We start from the raw sequence: 17677 nt of genomic DNA on the forward strand, positions 1-17677 counted from the left end.
AATAAATAATAAAATATTGACTAACTAGTTGGAATTGTGGGTCCAAAATCACTGAAAACTGGTCGTTACATTTATTAATAGACTAATACCCTAAACTAATACATATAGGGTTAATTTTGTCTTGATATTTTTTCAACTTTCCAATCTACATGGGAAAGTAATTTTCTCACCTTTTATCATGAGAATCATATTTCCATGTTCATGGGAAAGTAACTTCCCAGAGAAAGTTAGATTCCAATGAAAGTAAATAAAATTTTAAAATACCAAACATTAGAATTACTTTCCAACTGATTAAATTTTCAAAATAGTGATCATTTTCCATCATACCAAACAATGTCTAAGGTGAATATTAAAAAATGAAATTGAGTATAGAATATAGTGGGATCTAATATGAAAATATCTTTTATATATATATTTGGTGAATCGTAAAAAATATATATTTTTATATTAATATATAGGGTGAATATTTTATATACCATCATTGCATGAGTTTCATGCACCCTTTGTGAATAACAATAGGATACCTCACCATTGATGAAATAAAAAGTACTTAATAATTTATAAATAAATATTAATAACTTTATTTAAACATAAACCTTAAACACAAAATTCAAAACTCGAAACTCAATATAAACCCTAAATTTGAAACTTAATATAAGTCTAAACTCTATACTCTTCCCCAAAACTAGAGGTGCTCATGGGCCGGGCGGCCCGGCCCGGCCCGACGGCCCGCCTAAAATATGGGAGGGTTTGGGTAAAAATATAGGCCCGAAATATAGGCTTGGGCAAAAAAATGAGGCCCGTTTAGAAAACGGGCCAGGCCTCGGGCACCACTTTTTTGGCCTGGGCCCGGCCCGGCCCGATATAATAAATATATTTATTTTTTTAATTTTTTTAATTTTAAAATACTTTTAAAATACTTTTTTATTATTTTTTTATTTTAAAATATTTTAAAATATTTTTTAATTTTAAAATATTTTTAAAATACTTTTTTTTAATTTTTAAAATAAATTTTTGGTATTTATTAAAAAATGGGCCAGGCCGGGCCTGGGCAAAATTTCAAGCTCATATTTCGGGCCAGGCCAAAATTTTTTTATGGGCCCGGCCCGACCCGACCCATGAGCACCTCTACCCAAAACACAAAACCTGAGAAAAATATCATAATTATAATTAATATTTAATTATGTTTAAATAAAGTCATCAGTATTTATTTATAAGTCTTAAAATATTTTTTGTTTATCCAATGATGATGTGTCATGTTATTACTCATTGATAGTATATAAAATTAATGCACTAATGGTGCATTAAATATTATTATTAATTATATTGGATAATTATTATATCAATTGCAAATGGAGTAAAAAAACCAAGATAGTAAATTCTACAACAGTTTTGGGCATATCGATCAGTGCACTTCGTTCTAGTAATAAACAAGCAAAATATTCATTTTCTTTTCCTTATCAATGAAAATTTAAGCCTGAACCAATTACATTGGAGCTTTTCGCACAATTTTAGTTGCACTAGCCAAAACAATGTATATAGACTAATGCTTGAATAAAGTTGGAAAAAATGTAAATTTACATATATGGAATAATCTTATTGTTTAATGTATGTGATGATATATTTTTCTTCGTTATTGTGAATATTTTTTTTAGTCTAATTTAATACATAAACTTGACAGTTTTTCCTAATTTGGTACCTAATTTTTTTTAGGTTTAATTTGGTACCTAAATTTTTTAAACTTTATACAAATTACGCAAAATACTAATTATGTTACAATTTATTTTTTTTGTTATGCTACAGATATATTGTCATTATTAGAGGAAATTCATGTTAAAAAAATAAGTATTGAGCTTGATACGAGCCAAGGAGGTGACACTCAATGGGTTGTTTTTCCTAGTGGTCCAATCACTCGAAGCAAGGCACGACAATTAAAATCAAAGATGAATGCTTTTGTCCAAGACTTTGTTGCTACAAATTTAATTCATCATGTTCGTGACGTTGACAAATACGAGAATACAATTCACTGGACCAATCTTGGAATAGTGAAATCCCATAAATTGGTGGATTAATCTTTTATGTATCTTATTATTATTATTATTATTTACTTAATTCTCATTGGTTGGGGCACATCACTTATGAGTTAAGTAATTTTATTGGTTAGGTTATTATTTATTTATTTTCTTAGATGATTTTAGAGAGTTTTATTAGGGTTCAATTACTCTTGTATTTTGCCTATAAATAGGCTTGCTTTCTACACATTGGGAGGGAGGTCAAATAAAAAGAGAGTATTTGTTTTCTTCCAAATTTGTGTGAGGCACATTTTTGAGAGTAGAGTGATTCTTTTCTTGCTATTTAGTTTGGAGTTTGTTACTTTCGAGGGTATTTCGGAGTTACAAATATTCAAATTTCTTTCCCGTTCATCGGTGTTTCTAGAGGTTCTTCTTCTAGGGGTTTCGTAGGGAGCCGCTCAATCATTGGCGTTTTTGGTTACAAGTTAACCAAGGGTTCCATAGGGCAAATCTATCTCTTTTTTTCTTTTTTTTTATTATTTAACTAATTTTATTTATTCTCGTTTTATTTCTAATTTGTGTTTCTTTAATTATACTTGAGTCAAGAAAAGAAGAAGGAAAAGAAATTCAATTTTGGGAAAAATAAAAATAAAATAATAACAATAATAGGAAAAGAAGAAACCTACATATGAAAGGTAGGCAACTTTTTTTTTGCTGTTTTTTTTTAGCTTCAAAAATAACACCAAATGGCCTGAAACTGATACCAACTGATGCGGAAACCCGGATCTAGACACAAGAGAAACACAAATTAGAAATAAAATGAGAATAAATAAAATTAGTTAAATAATAATAATAATAATAAGATAGATTTGCCCTATGGAACCCTTGGTTAACTTGTAACCAAAAATGCCAATGATTGAGCGGCTCCCTACGAAACTCCTAGAAGAAGAACCTCTAGAAACACTAATGAATATTTGAATATTTGTAACTCCGAAATACCCTCGAAAGTAACAAACTCCAAACTAAATAGCAAGAGAAGAATCACTCTACTCTCAAAAATTTGCCTCACACAAATTTGGAAGAAAACAAATACTCTCTTTTTATTCGACCTCCCCCCCAATGTGTAGAAAGCAAGCTTATTTATAGGCAAAATACAAGAGTAATTGAACCCTAATAAAACTCTCTAAAATTATCTAAGAAAATAAATAAATAATAACCTAACTAATAAAATTACTTAACTCATAAGTGATGTGTCCCAACCAACGAGAATTAAGTAAATAATAATAATAATAAGATACATAAAAGATTAATCCACCAATTTATGGGCTTTCACTATTCCAAGATTGGTCCAGTGAATTACATTCCCGTATTTGTCAACGTCACGAACATGATGAATTAAATTTGTAGCAACAAAGTCTTGGACAAAAGCATTCATCTTTGATTTTAATTGTCGTGCCTTACTTCGAGTGATTGGACCACTAGGAAAAACAACCCATTGAGTGTCACCTCCTTGGCTCGTATCAGAGCTATGCTTAATGAATTGATATTAAATAAGAAAAAAGGATTTTTCAAAACCCCAAATTAAAATAAATTCATTATTTTTAATTAAAAATAATTAAATAATTAAATAAAACTAAAATTAATTGAACATATAAAATATAAAAAAAAATATCATATCATCTGTCATATGTCGGTTATACATTGATTATTTTTGCTACCTCATAAAAGAATAACATTGTTAGTATATTGGAGTAATTTGTAAAACGTTTGACAAGTATCAAATCGAACAATAAAAAGATTAGGTACCAAATTAGGAAAACGAGTTAAGTTCATGTACCAAATTGAATCCCCCAAAAGTTTAAGTACCAACTTAAGAAAAAGTGTCAAGTTTTGGTACTAAATTAGGAAAAGTGTCAAGTTTAGGTACCAGACCAAAAAAATTTAAGTACCAAATTAAGAAAAAGTGTCAAATTTAGGTATCAAATATTATCCTAAACCATAAGCTAATGGAATAATAATTGATATATACACTAAATTTTGTTACACTAATGTAGGTAAAAAATATAATATTAAAATTATACTTATACAAACATTAAACAACAATTGAATTATTGATGAAATAGTAAAGTGATTATAGATAAAAAAAATTTAAGTGTGAGTTGAATGTAAAGATATTATAATTTTAGTTGTTTTATTAAAATATTTCATATAATAATAATAATAATAATAATAATAATAATAGAACAAAAATATTATTATATTAATATTTTTATTTAAAAAACGTTTTAAGTAATTTCCCTTATTGCATTTAATTTAAAAAGGGTAAATTACATCCCTAGCCACTCTAAAATAGAGCCTGTCCTATTTTGATTCCTCTAGAAAAATTTTCTCAATTTAGTCATTCTAGATAAGATAATTGTGCGAATTAGTCACTGCTGTTAAAATTTTTGTTTTCTTTTAATGGATTGTTGATGTGGCATTAGCCCATAGAGTGATTGACATGTGACATATTTTTGTTGACTTTTGATTGAAGTTTGATTAAAGTTTAGGGACCTCTCTATAAAGTTTAGGGGTAAAAGTTTTGGACTAATTATAGGGAGGTCCCTAAACTTTAGTCAAAAGTCAACAACAAAAATATCACGCTTCAGTCACTCAATGTGCTAATATGTCACATCAGCAATCCGTTAAAAGAAAAAAAATTAACGGCAGTGACTAATTCACACAATTATCTTATTTAGGGTGACTAAATTGAGAAAAAAATAGAGTGGGCATGATTGTAATTTACCCTTTAAAAAGGTAAAAAGTAAAGCGCAGACAGCAGCAAAACTTTGAACTTGGAAACTGAGCATTCACTGTAAAACTGGAAAGTGTAACTTGGTAAAATGGAATCAAGTAACTTGTATACTTCTACATATGTAATCATTCACATATAAGTGTGGATAATTTATCTGTTTGATTGGTGAAAATTATTAATTTGAATAAATATCCACAAAATGAAAACCAAAAAAGAGTTTGATTCAAGGTGTAAAAAGCCAAATTCCTTGCTAGCTATCAAATTGATGATTTAAAACAAAAGTGAAAGCTAAAGAAAAAAAGTGAGTGATGATTCTCTCCAAAGTCCCATGACAAGCCATCATTGTGTTTCCATCTCAACTTTTTCTTTACCATAAACAAAGCTGACAACGTAAGCTCTTCATCATTCATCAGCTCTATGGCTCTCTCACCTCAATCCGTGCCGGAAAATCCCTTTGATTTCCGTGCTCCGCCGCCTTCTCCCGTCGCCAGTGGCCGCCGCTCCTGCGTCACCAATGATGAGGTTCTCTCTGAATTCCTCCAACATTCTCTGTTCGTCCCTGATTTAATTTTGCCAGACAAGGTTTTCCCTAGGCAGAAATTCATTGACAACCCCCCCAAGATTGATTTCCAGGCTTTGAATTCCATGCAAACTGAAACTCTGCCCAAGATTCTGGATTCCATAGCTACAATCGGATGCTTTCAGTTAGTGAATTATGGGATTCCAGTGGAATCTATCCGATCAGCACTGACAGCCGCTGCCGGGATTTTTCAACTTCCACCCCAGAAACGGACGACAGTGACTAGGTCGCCGGAGAAACTATACGGGTTTGAGGAAGTTCACGAGGAAGATGAAGGTGAAGTGAGTGAAGAGTTTGTGTGGTGTAAAGCTAAAGCCCTGGAACTGGCAATGGAGGGAATTTGGCCTGTTGGATATTCAAATTTCAGGTGAAACTCATTTCAACTTTATATTTCGCTTGCCTTCTGGCATTTTCTAATAACTAACAGTTGGTTGTTTTAATACCTTCAGTGAGAAAATGGAAACTCTAGTGGCTGAAATGGAAAAAGTGGCGGAGAAAATTCTGACTGTTTTCCGGGAAATTTACCAAGAAAAAACAGGACGTTGCGAAAAGGAAAAGATGGAAGAGGAAGATGGGAATGGGTGGGCATGTTATGTTTACAAACATGGTGGGAATGTTTCAGCGGAGAAATGGCGTAGCTGTTTACGATACGATGTGATGAAAATGTTGATAGGAGGGATGGATTATTCGCATACATTGTGCTTGCATATCTGTGATGGATCCTCCGAGTTTCATGTGTATTCCAAGAAAGGTTGGGTGTCGTTTTGCCCTCATAAACATGCCTTGGTCGTTACAGTTGGGGATCAAACTCAGGTATTTTATTTTAAACATTGCTTTCAGCTTTGGTTTCAAACCCCTCCATTCCACTTACACGCTGCTAATTCAATATACAGACGCAGTCTTGCATGCTGATTTACTCATTTTTTACACACTGCTTCAAACGACGTTTAAATTCCTACATCAAGGTCTCCAATTTGATTCTTTTTTTTTATTATAATATATTATATAATTTATACTACAAAAATTTTGAATTCTATAGCAATAAGTAATATCATAATTTAAATATTTAAAAAAATGTTAAGTTGATTACATATAAAATTTTAATAAATAAAAATATATAATTATTAAATTTTAAATTAAACATAATATAAAAAAATTTAATTTTTTTAAATAATATGGACGAGTTCAAAATGGATTTGGATTAAACATTTACAAATATAGATAAACTTAGATAAAATTTTAAACTCATATTTCGAGTCGAGCTAAATTTAAACAAATATAAATTATGTTAATACTATACTTAAACTTAATCCAAACCCAATCTAACCCAATTCATCAACACCACTAACCAACAATAACAAGGCCATGGCCAGGGGAGTGCCTCACCTTTGGTTAAATGTTAGAACTAATTAGTCTTTCTCGTTGATTAGTAATTCAGTTTATTAGCTTTTAATCTATTTGTTAAACAAAAAATTCCACAATTTTTATTTTCTCAAAAATTAAAAATTTATTTTAAATCATTTTAATATAAAATTTTTAATTCTAATTAGGAATAAAAATGGAGTGGGCGTGATGAATGTTGCTAAATCCACCACCGTTTCATAGTTAGCATACTTTGCTCCATCATCCGTCCACTCCACTACGGATGTATAATCTTAAAATTCATTACCACCTTAATGGATGTTAGATGCATTCATCCTCGCTCCACCCAATTCCCTTTTAATTTAATTTTACTACTTATTTTTAATATTTTTAAAGTTAAGTATTTAAACATAAAATATGCGAATTTTTTTATAATATGTTACCCTTTTAATAGTTATATATATACAATGATAAAATGATAATTTTATATAATTGAGTGGGTGAGGCAAGGTGAGATAAACAATTACCATAACATAACCGCTTCATACCTACTGTTTAAAAGAAAATATCTATTTCGCATACACTTTTCAAAAAGAAAAAATCGATCGATTTAATTTTATTTCTAGCCCTCCACAATTCTTAAAACGTGCATATAATATATTTTAGGAAAAGCGTAGGGTCTGATATGTTCCTAAACTAAATTTCTCATTAATATGAAACAGAGAAGAATCTATCATTACTTGTTTAGTTTAAATGCAATGAGAGGTATAAATGTGGGTGTAATCCCGTGATAATATAGGGGAATTCCCAATAAAATTCATCTTGTGTTGTGCAGGCACTAAGTGGTGGACAATTGAAGCATGTAATTGGAAGGCCAATCTATAGAGGAGAGGAAGAAGAGTTCATATCAATGGCATTCCTTTACTCTTCTTCAACCACCAACAGCAGGCTTGTTGACCCACAAAAGCCGAACACCATTTCACTTTCCCAACAGGCCATTGCTGCTATACTTTTCACTCTTCTATACCAAATTTTAGTCTATGTTTACTACAAATTCTAATTTTGATGTTGTTTAACACTATTCAGCCATCAACCAATATCATGACTTACACATCTTCATCTTTCCTTTTCATCTATATTATTTATTTATAATATATATAAAAAAAAATTGAACCATGTCCATTATTTTTCATCCTATTACTAAATTAACTTTAAAAATAATTATAGTTTCATTTAGAAGTATTAGTTAAAAAAGTTTTATTAATTCTAAAATAAAATTATTACTTGAACAGATCTCTAAGCATAAAATATAGAAAAAAAAATTGTGATAATTATAGCTGTAATTTTATTTTATTTTTAAAACTGTGCTAAATTTTTTATGTTAGATAGAGTACTCTAAGCATCTTACTTATCACTTTATTTTGATTGATGATGAGGCAATATAATATCATGATATCATATTTTAAAATTTTTCTATAAGTTTATACAATGTGAGGCAAACACACTTAAAATTGTTTCTTTTTTTATCTATCTGTCATTTATTTGGTGCAGGTGAAATTTGTTTTGAAAAGAAAATTAAATTTCAACAATTATTTTTTAATCACTATTACTAAATGTGTTTATTAATGAACTATTATTATAATTGCTATTTTTTTTTAAAATTAACATTACAAATATTTCTTTATATAGTTTTAAATTTATATATTATTTAAAAATTAAGAAAAACTATTATTATCGATGATAGACAAAAATAATTAAAAATACATTATTTTAAAATTATTTTAAAATTAAACATGTAAAATTACATAGAAACTAGTAAAGTTGTAAATAAAGAGACACTATTCAGTTGGGAAAAAAAACACACAAATACTATTTTTAAAATAATATTAATAAATTAATATGTTTATATAAGTATTTTACTTTTTTTATAAAGAAAAACACAATTTTTTTAATACAAAAACTTACCAATTATTTCTCAGTTTTTTATTTATAATAAAAATAAAAATATTTAGCAAAATTAATATAAATAGCTGCAAATCTAATAGAAAATGAAAAGAAAATCACTCTTCACAGTGTTGTCCAATTAGCAAAATTTCAACTGAATCTATCTGCTAAAGTCAAAATATAAGAACCATTTAATACTACTAATTTGTTTTCTTGCTTTTTGTATATCTTATTTGCAACTCATATTTTTTATTTTTATCTCTTAAATTCTTTTTTAAAAATAGTCATTTTTTTCGTAAATAGGATATTACTTATTCTTTGGATTTACACTAAAACAAATATTTAGTTAAAATTCAAATAAAACAAAATTTCTTCCACTTCTAAAACAACAATATTTTTCACGACCCCTGTATAATTAATATCAATATACATATATTACATATAAATTAAAATTAAAATTAAAATTTTACCTATTTCCTAAATTTAAAATTTAAAAAGTTTGCTAATTGAGTTTTAGTTCAGTTAGTATTAACATTGTTATCAGTATAAAATAAATGAAAATTCGAGTGTATTGAAACATGTGTATCGTCCTATTTAATAGTTAAAAAAGAATTATAATTAATTCTATAAAAAATTTCCTTTACGAAAATTTGTTTTAATAATATAGAAATAAAAAATAAAAATAACAATGAAAATTAAGAGCAGGCTATATAAAAGAAATATGTTTTTTTAATATTTAAGTAAGTATGCCGTTTTTTCTATATTTATCGGGATACGCTATTTTTGGAGAGAGAAAGTAAAAACGCATACTATAGGACACGTTTTTACTAAAAAATTGCTAACTTGGCTTTTTTGGTTAGATGCTTAAATGTTATTATTTTTGTCCTTGAGTCTCAGGTTCGATTCCTCTCCTGCTCTCATTTCTATTTTTTTATTTCATGTGTTTCAAGTTTTTTATTTTTAATTAATATTTTTAACACATTAGCTCTTTTGGTTAGATGGTTAGATAATTGTGATTTCATCCTTTAGTGTGTATTTTTTATTTCATCTTGTTTCAAGTTTTTTTTAATTAATATTTATAATTAATAAATATTATTTTTAAGTGTTTTTTTTATTTTTAATTAACAACTCTTTTATTTATAAAATCAAATAATAAATATGTAAGTATTTTAAAAACATCAACTAATTCTTTAGATATATTTTTCTTTATATATAATATTTATGTCAAATATCTATTTTTTCCATCTATATTTTGAGTATGATGATTTCTAATATTATAAAATCAAATAATTATTTCAAATATCATTATTTTTTCATCTACATTATAAGTATGATATTTCAAATTTTTTTATATGTGAAATGTTTCAAATATCATTATATTTATATATGAAATATTTCAAATACGCATACAAAAATATATAATATGTCAATTTACTACAATCATGATATGATTGAAAATTAAATATTACACATAAAAATTATATTTACTAAAAATAATTATATTTGCAATAATTGTTTAATTTTATAAATAAAAGAATTATTAATTAAAAATAAAAAAAGTTAAAAACAATATATTTAATAATTATAAACATTAATTAAAAAAAACTCAAAACAATATGAAATAAAAAAAATAGATTTAAAATGCTTATAAGAAAAATTAAACTTGAGACTCATAGATGAAATTACAATTATCTAACCATCTAACCATCTAACTAACATGTTAAAAATATTAATTAAAAAAAACAGCATACTTACATATTAAAAAAAAAACATATTTCTTTAATTTAACCGGGGAAGCTATTAGAATTGCGAGCACAATTAACCAGTCCAACAATGGTCTTGTCTATGTATATATTTCGAGTGAAAATTAGAAAAATAATGTAGACTCAAAAGAAAGTGAAGTCAGGAGGAGATTAAGATCGATTTCAGTTGCCAGATCCAAGAGTACAAAATCCCTATTGCACAATACATTGAGATCAACATAAGTGGTACAAAGGGAAGCTTATCACCAAAAAGGTGAGGATGCAAAAACTGACCCCATATCTCTACCACCACCACACCTATCAGGTAACTCTTTGTAACCCACCCCACCTCAAAACCTTGTTTCTCACCACCCTTCTTATCCCCCCGCAAACTGCCCGAGTATTGTGCACTAAAACTGAACCACATCAGGATTGTGTGTAGCAGCAACAGCAATACTTTTATTGGGTATTCTTGGGCTTCGTATAGTAGGGGAAAGAGTGAGTAGCATGACACTGCATTTCATGTACACAACAATATCCATGTTAGTTTTTCTTTATGCATTAAACTGAAATTGACACGGAAAACCCACGCATGCCAACATTTTTCACTATCGGTCTTATAATGTACGACTGCCTTCTGCTTAATCAGTTTTATCGACAGTTTTAATATACAAATTCATTTCAAAGTTATCCAACAAATGATAAAACTCATCACAAAATGTGCACGAAAGCAGTAAAGTAACTATAATAAACTAGGTAACAGCTGAAACCACAGAAACATATTCATTCATCCATGATACAAAATGGGTGGCGCTTAACAACAAATGCTCCACAAACCCTTTTGGGCGAGACACATTCAGGCAAGTGATTTGCCTAAGCGCACTTTTAATACGGCAAAAGGCATAAAAATAGCCCACCTCATTAAGTTCTCTCTGGTTTCTTTTATTTTTAACTTCTTTCATTAGATGTACTTTTAACTAATAAAGGGCTAGTATAAAACCATCTACTTCTCAATATTTTAGTATTCAATAACGGACATCGACACTAAGCAAATCACACATATTAACCAACAAAAGAATTGCATGTTTCGTAGATAAACTAGACCCCTCTTTAGAGCTTATTATATATCATAAGTATGTACACACAAAAACACAAGTCTGTATATTGCACTTGAGCACAATTTTTACACCTTGACTCAGGCAATAAGAGGGTTCTAGTGCCTCAGCCTGCCCTGTACCCTTGACAATGCTGAAATTCTTTTGAGTTGTGATATCTATACAAGTTCAAAAGTCAACAAAGAGATAACAGAGGAGAAGCATTACCTATAGATAGCAAGAAGTAATGCTTTGCGTCCTCCAAACTTTCCACAGCAACAATAGCAAGGGGGATGGAAAAGTGTAGTGATGCTTTCTCATGAACATGCCACCCAAATAAAAACCCACAAGTGTATGCATATGCGACTGATCTGACAATCAACCTTGGCCTGGGATCCTTCCAAGTTCTAAAAAGACAAGGCGATAAGGCAAGCAGGACCATAATGAAGGTTGTCAGGGGTGTTACCTGTCATTTCATGGAGATCCAATATAAGACAGATTAATCAGTACACTTACCACAGACAAAAAGGAAATAGCATTTCATCAACTGTTAAATATCAAGCATCCTTGTTTATATCTAACAATCCTACTCACAGCCAATGCCTTTCCTCAGTTCTGAGATGACATGATTACCAAAGGGATAAGCGTAGGGGATTGGTAAGGGGAGAGGGTTATAAGATCAATCTATGATATTTACTCAGTAGCCTTCTTTTTCTTTTTCTCCTTTTTGGAAAAGAAAAAAACTCAGTAGCCTTCTTACCTGAGGTAATATGGCAAATGGTGATGCATCGCCAACTAGCCCACCAGTGAATGAAGCTACTGGTGCCGGAATATTGAAGCCAAATTTCCTCAACAAGAAAGCAATCCCTTTATCTAACATTATATAGAAAACCCAAAAGTTAGGAGCCCAATAAGCATGGCAAAGTCCCCTGCCAAAAGGAAACATCCGGCGGATGACTTGTTGTATCTGCAAGGTATTTGGAAAATGCTTAGCACTATATATAACAGGTCAAGGAAACTAATGGCTATAGACATTCGCAATTTCAGCATGACTAATAAGTGAAACCATAAAATTTGCGTAAAAATATGTACTTCTAAATGAATGAGAAGAGAGTACAACAGCAACCAGGACAAGAGGGAGAGATTGAGGGCCAGTGGTTAAAAAGCCCATAACTAAGGGCAAATCATATGGTTAAAAGAGAAACTCACTGCAGAATAAGCCAGAACACATAAAAGTAAATCAAAGGATGACCTACCTGTCCATGATACACAAATGGCCCATATGCTGCCGCAAAAACTGCCACAACAATAGCCCCCATAACTGAAAGCCGAGCAAAACCCCGAACCAGCCCACCTCTACAATAATGCCTTAGCAAGTATACAAAATAAACAGGGGCTGCCACCGCAAATAAATGCTTAAAACACAATAACACAGCAAACAGAAAGCCACCCATCACATCTCTTCCTTGTGCCAAAAATGAGAGTGACAACAACAACCAGCCAAACAAAAACCCATTGTACTGAAAATGCAGATGGTCCACAATAAGGAGTCCCGGAGACCAAATCACCAATAACCATATCAAATTCCGCTTCAGAGATGCCAGAGCTAGAGTTGATCTGTAAACCCCATATAAGAGAAACAAATCTGAGACAATTACTGACATCCTCTGGAAATAGATGGCAGAATTGGCTTTGTAATTGAGGCCATGATGGAGATGAACAATCTGTGGGTCAATTAGATGGGCAAACATGGAAAGAAAGCGTTCCAAGTAGGCAAAGAAGGGAGGGTAATCAAGGGTCCACTCACTCGTCTCATCAGTGTACCATTGGCTGAGAGGAAGAGAGTGGGTAATGGCCAGCCAGTGGCGATGGACTTCCAGGTCCGTGCTGTGGTAGGATGGGATTAGTAGAAGCTTTACAATTGTGGCTATGCCAAAAAACCAAGAAAGCTGCGCCATGACTACGGGTGTTTGTGGACTCTCTTGCATTTCCATCATACAATTACACTGTAAAGTCAAAAGAACAGTAAAATTTCACAAATTGAGCGCAGTACTGTTAAGTGACGAGTAGTGTCAATTTGACATGGAAAGAAATTTAGGTCAAAATACACCCCAAACGGCCAGGAAAAAAATGAAGAGAAAATAATAAAGGATACCAGGAACAAGAAAGGTGCCAGATATAGTTCTATTTAATCAAATCGCAAAATTCATATATGGTAATCATTGAGAGCCCCTTATATCTTACTTTAATAAAGCTTCCTATTAAGAAAAATTCCAAAGTGAACTTACATGTCTGATTTATGACTCAACTGCTTTTGTGGCAGGATAATCTGCAAGTGAACCTGTTGAGAAAGAGTTGTTTCTTCAGCATTCTTTAAAATGAAAGAAGGAGAAAAACTTCATAAGATCATGAGTTATATTGCTTCCAATTGAGAAAATGCTAAGGTAAAGAAAAAAGTAGTACAGTAATTCCTTCTTTCACAAGTGGGAAGGGTCCCAAACAACTTTCTTACACCTGGCAGTTTCACCTTCAGATGTTACACCACTAACTTTGCCTTCCAGAGCTGCCAACAAATAATTTAAAGGCATTAATTAATAAATAAATAAAGGAAAACAAATCAATAGATTAGCTGGGCCTTTGGACTATGCAGAAAATGGAACCTGAATCAGGTTGAGTGATGTAGGCTCTCCTCCATAGTACTTGTTCCTATCCATATGCAGAACCTAAATGCATGATGAACAGCACCAAATGAAATGAACAAACAACAAAAGTAATATAATAAATATCTAGCACCATTTTGTAATTTTCCAAAAAGAGCGAAACAAAAGACACTTTCTACTTTGAAATCAACGTTATAGAATAAACAAGTTGCATTTCCTTTCACAAGTAAAGCATTTAGGAAAACCAAGCTTATCTAGAAGACTCACTTTACCTTAGCACAAACATTTTCAAGAGTTACATAGTGCAAGCAATTGGGGATGGTTAGACGATAAAGAGGTTTTACTCAAAAAAAGAACTATGATCAACTATACAAGCAGGATCATGAGAATTTTTCACATTTGACAGGGGGATGTCAGTAGTTGGCATCCCTTGATTAGATTAAACTGATTTATTTCAGTATAATTGCATCGTTGTAGCTACTGACAGGAGGATTGAAAATTTTAGGGGAAACATATCCTATTTGCAGCAACCTCGTTAAAATGTAACAGATCCATGCCTTAATCAAAGGCACCTCGATAAGGAATGGTGCAGAAAAAGGAGGGGGGAGAGAGAGAAAAAGAAAGATAGGCATAGACGTGGTGTTTGCCTTAATCAATGGCAACGATATCCAACAGATCCGTACACAAATCTAAGATGTACCCATCAAGATCTAGGATCAGAAATCAATTACTTAAAAGAAAAACAAAGAAAAGAAGATAGGAAATATATTATAGCAGCAGGTAAATGGGAAGAAAAAGAAAAAAGAAGACCTTGAGTCGATGAACAGAAAGAAGAGAGCGGAGGATGCGTTCGTTGAGAGCAGTTCCTAGCACTACGGCATCGTGGCTGACTATGAGCTGCCTATAGTGCTGTTCTAAACGATTAGCAAAGACGGTGAGGAGTTAGAATTTCTAGGGTTTGATAGATTAATTCATATTATTAACGAACAAATTAAGTACCAGATTAATTCATATTATTAACGAACAAATTAAGTACCTAGGTAGTAGACTAGTAGCAGTAGACAGCAGTAGTTAATTGTAAGTTTTCTTGTTCAGTTGCTGATTGATGAGATTCAGAGACGAGAAGAGATACGCTTTGGTTTCGCTTCAATGGTGATTATCAGGAGAGAGAGGTCAATGGAGAAATAGAATGGGAATTGAGAAGGGAACTTCAACTCGCCCAAACTCCTTTTGTTCGAAATAGGAGACCACGTGGCCAAAAATATTAGTTTGAAAAATAAACGACCCGTACTATTGTTAAATTATCACTTTGATATTTGTACAATTTTTTATTAATTTGGCTATTATACTTTATTTTTGGTTCTCAATGTGTACTATTATTCTCTATACCCCGTTTTTATAAATCAATTGTAAAGATAAAGCACCCCGTTTTTATAAATCAATTGTAAAGATAAAGCAGTTGTACTACAAATTGGTTGTCATTAAATTAAGCTTGCTCAATGATTTATGTTGGGATCTCTTTGAACCTGATAGAACCATATGAGATCTTTTGCATTGCACCAACCCATATATGAGTTGTAGCATTAACTTCTTTTGGGACATTTTGTAAAATTATCTGTCACTTTCTGCTACAAAGTTCCTTTATTTTTATCACTAAATCACTGTTCAATTTACCACGAGATTTGTTCGAAATTGCTGTAAGGGCTTAGGCATAATCCATTTCAACGATAATAATATCCCATTTAGCATCCCAAGACAACACAAGGGCGTCATAAATTGCCCAAAGTTTCGTCTGCTCGACACTACATCTTCCAATATTTTGCCTACACCTCCAGGCCATCTGCCCATAACATCTAACGCCACAACAGCAGCTGATGGAAATCCCAAACTCGAGGATTTTGCCCCATCCGTGTTTAATTTAACGAAACCCGACGGAGGAGGTTTCCAATTATTGTAACGGCTAAAGCTCCTAGAAGATCCAACAGATGAAATAAGACAATGCTTGATAGAACTCGCCCAACTCTATGAAGAGATAAGAATATGCTTTAAATCAACATCCACCCCTTGAACAATCCACATATTCCTTTGTTTCCACATATTCCAACAAATTATACCAAACAGAGATTGCCACTTTACCTCAGTATAGACTAGATCAAGATCATTCCTTAAATTTAAAGTGATCTAGTCTAATAACAGGATGGAAAAAGTTGCATTAAACATCTTTCAAGGATAAGTTGTTTCCACAGAACACGAGCCTTGTTACAGTCTTGCAAAACATGGATGATAGATTCTTCAGAATTACCACAAATTAAGCAATAAGGATTGCCAACCATTCCTCTTATGAATCTTTCGGCATTCGTTAGCAATCGTTCCTTAAAAACTAACCAGAAGAATTGTCTAACGTGTTGAGGGCCCTCAAAAGACCAAGCCAATTTCCATTTGCTGTCTACAGGTTTCAAATAGTTCTACATCAGGTGTTTGTATGTCGATTTGATAGTAAACTCACTGTTAGTAGATCATGTGGAAATTAGCTCATCTTGCCCAATAGAAGGATTCGAAGGCATGATACCTACAATATAAAGAACAACGTTTCTATCCACCATACAATGCCAAAAATTCCAATCCCAACTACCGTCAACTAACGTAACCTCCCAAAGGGTAGTATCCATATTAATGAGATCCATATTACAGCAAAAGTTAATAAAATGACTAATTTTCGAGACCCAATTATTTATCCATACTATGATTGGATCACCAACAGACCAAGCGACCTCCAAACAAAGGAACACAAACCCTTCGATATGTCCACCGGACACACGTCTTTGACTTTATATTTAGCACGGAGAAGTTGAACCCACAATGCTTGCTTATTTGTGAGAAAATTGAACCCTAGCTTTAGAAGGAAACAGTCGTTCTGCACTTTAAGACAACAAAGACTAAGACCCCTATTGGATAATGGTTGACAACAATTAAATCAATTAACCAAATATGGTTTATGACCACCTGTATCCTTACCCCAAATGAAACCTCAAGTACTCTTTTCAATTTTAGTGCAAATAGTAATGGAATCTTAATTGTCTACATAAAGTAATTAGGGATAGAAAGTAGGATAGACCATGCAAGCGTTGTAACACCCCTAACTCATTTTTATCGTTAAATTAGAGTTATAAAGCATTACCGTACAATTTCGAACAATTAATATCAAAACATATCAATAATTTCATTTAACAAAATTACCTAAAACTTATTACAACCTTATATACATTTGGCCCTTAAATCGGGCCTTCAAGGCCCTAAAATCAATTTGGACACGATCTGGGACTAAATCGAAACAAATCAAAAAATTTGAGAAAAAGTTGAAATTTTTGAAAATAGGGGTCACATGGCCCTGTGGCCAGACCATGTGACATAAACCAGACCATGTGATACTCGAACAAAGGGACACACAGCCGTGTCCCAACCCATGTTTTAAACCGTGTAACTCACTGA

The 17677-nt window shown here is 31.6% G+C and overlaps 2 protein-coding genes across 8 annotated transcripts; one reads left to right on the forward strand and one right to left on the reverse strand.

Annotated features, from left to right (window-relative positions):
* Positions 1 to 4988: 4988 nt before the first annotated feature.
* Positions 4989 to 7861, forward strand: LOC107950627 (1-aminocyclopropane-1-carboxylate oxidase 5). Of its 2 annotated transcripts, XM_016885509.2 has the most exons (4): positions 5075 to 5328; positions 5440 to 5753; positions 5836 to 6199; positions 7584 to 7861. In XM_016885509.2, the coding sequence occupies exons 1-4, from the start codon at positions 5224 to 5226 to the stop codon at positions 7806 to 7808; spliced, it is 1008 nt and encodes a 335-aa protein (XP_016740998.1). In that variant the 5' UTR covers positions 5075 to 5223; the 3' UTR covers positions 7809 to 7861. The 2 variants fall into 2 exon arrangements, with proteins under 2 accessions (XP_016740997.1, XP_016740998.1); XM_016885508.2 differs by having other exon boundaries at positions 4989 to 5753.
* Positions 7862 to 10510: 2649 nt separating this feature from the next.
* LOC107950626 (probable dolichyl pyrophosphate Glc1Man9GlcNAc2 alpha-1,3-glucosyltransferase) lies at positions 10511 to 15475 on the reverse strand. Of its 6 annotated transcripts, none has more exons than XM_016885506.2 (9): positions 15225 to 15475; positions 14999 to 15097; positions 14189 to 14251; positions 13992 to 14091; positions 13817 to 13869; positions 12785 to 13534; positions 12289 to 12495; positions 11757 to 11994; positions 10511 to 10947 (listed from the first exon to the last, which is right to left on the reverse strand). In XM_016885506.2, exons 6-9 carry the CDS (start codon positions 13523 to 13525, stop codon positions 10595 to 10597), a joined length of 1539 nt encoding a protein of 512 aa, XP_016740995.2. In that variant the 5' UTR covers positions 13526 to 13534; positions 13817 to 13869; positions 13992 to 14091; positions 14189 to 14251; positions 14999 to 15097; positions 15225 to 15475; the 3' UTR covers positions 10511 to 10594. The 6 variants fall into 6 exon arrangements, with proteins under 6 accessions (XP_016740995.2, XP_016740994.2, XP_040945689.1 ...); XM_016885505.2 differs by having other exon boundaries at positions 14999 to 15102; positions 15225 to 15472; XM_041089755.1 differs by having other exon boundaries at positions 14043 to 14091; positions 15225 to 15424.
* Between the last annotated feature and the right edge of the window lie 2202 nt (positions 15476 to 17677).

Source organism: Gossypium hirsutum, chromosome D03 (genome assembly GCF_007990345.1).
Source record: "Gossypium hirsutum isolate 1008001.06 chromosome D03, Gossypium_hirsutum_v2.1, whole genome shotgun sequence".
Classification (NCBI taxonomy): domain Eukaryota; kingdom Viridiplantae; phylum Streptophyta; class Magnoliopsida; order Malvales; family Malvaceae; genus Gossypium; species Gossypium hirsutum.

Bases quoted from the DNA above. Each gene is read 5' to 3' on its own strand.
- LOC107950627 (XM_016885508.2), top strand. From the start codon at position 5,224: ATGGCTCTCTCACCTCAATCCGTGCCGGAAAATCCCTTTGATTTCCGT. The intron at 5,754-5,835 runs GTGAAACTCATT...TAATACCTTCAG, and splicing joins GTTGGATATTCAAATTTCAG to TGAGAAAATGGAAACTCTAG. The intron at 6,200-7,583 runs GTATTTTATTTT...TGTGTTGTGCAG, and splicing joins CAGTTGGGGATCAAACTCAG to GCACTAAGTGGTGGACAATT.
- LOC107950626 (XM_016885506.2), bottom strand. From the start codon at position 13,525: ATGATGGAAATGCAAGAGAGTCCACAAACACCCGTAGTCATGGCGCAG. The intron at 12,496-12,784 runs GTAGGTCATCCT...AATACCTTGCAG, and splicing joins CATTTGTGTATCATGGACAG to ATACAACAAGTCATCCGCCG. The intron at 11,995-12,288 runs GTAAGAAGGCTA...ATGAAATGACAG, and splicing joins CATTTGCCATATTACCTCAG to GTAACACCCCTGACAACCTT.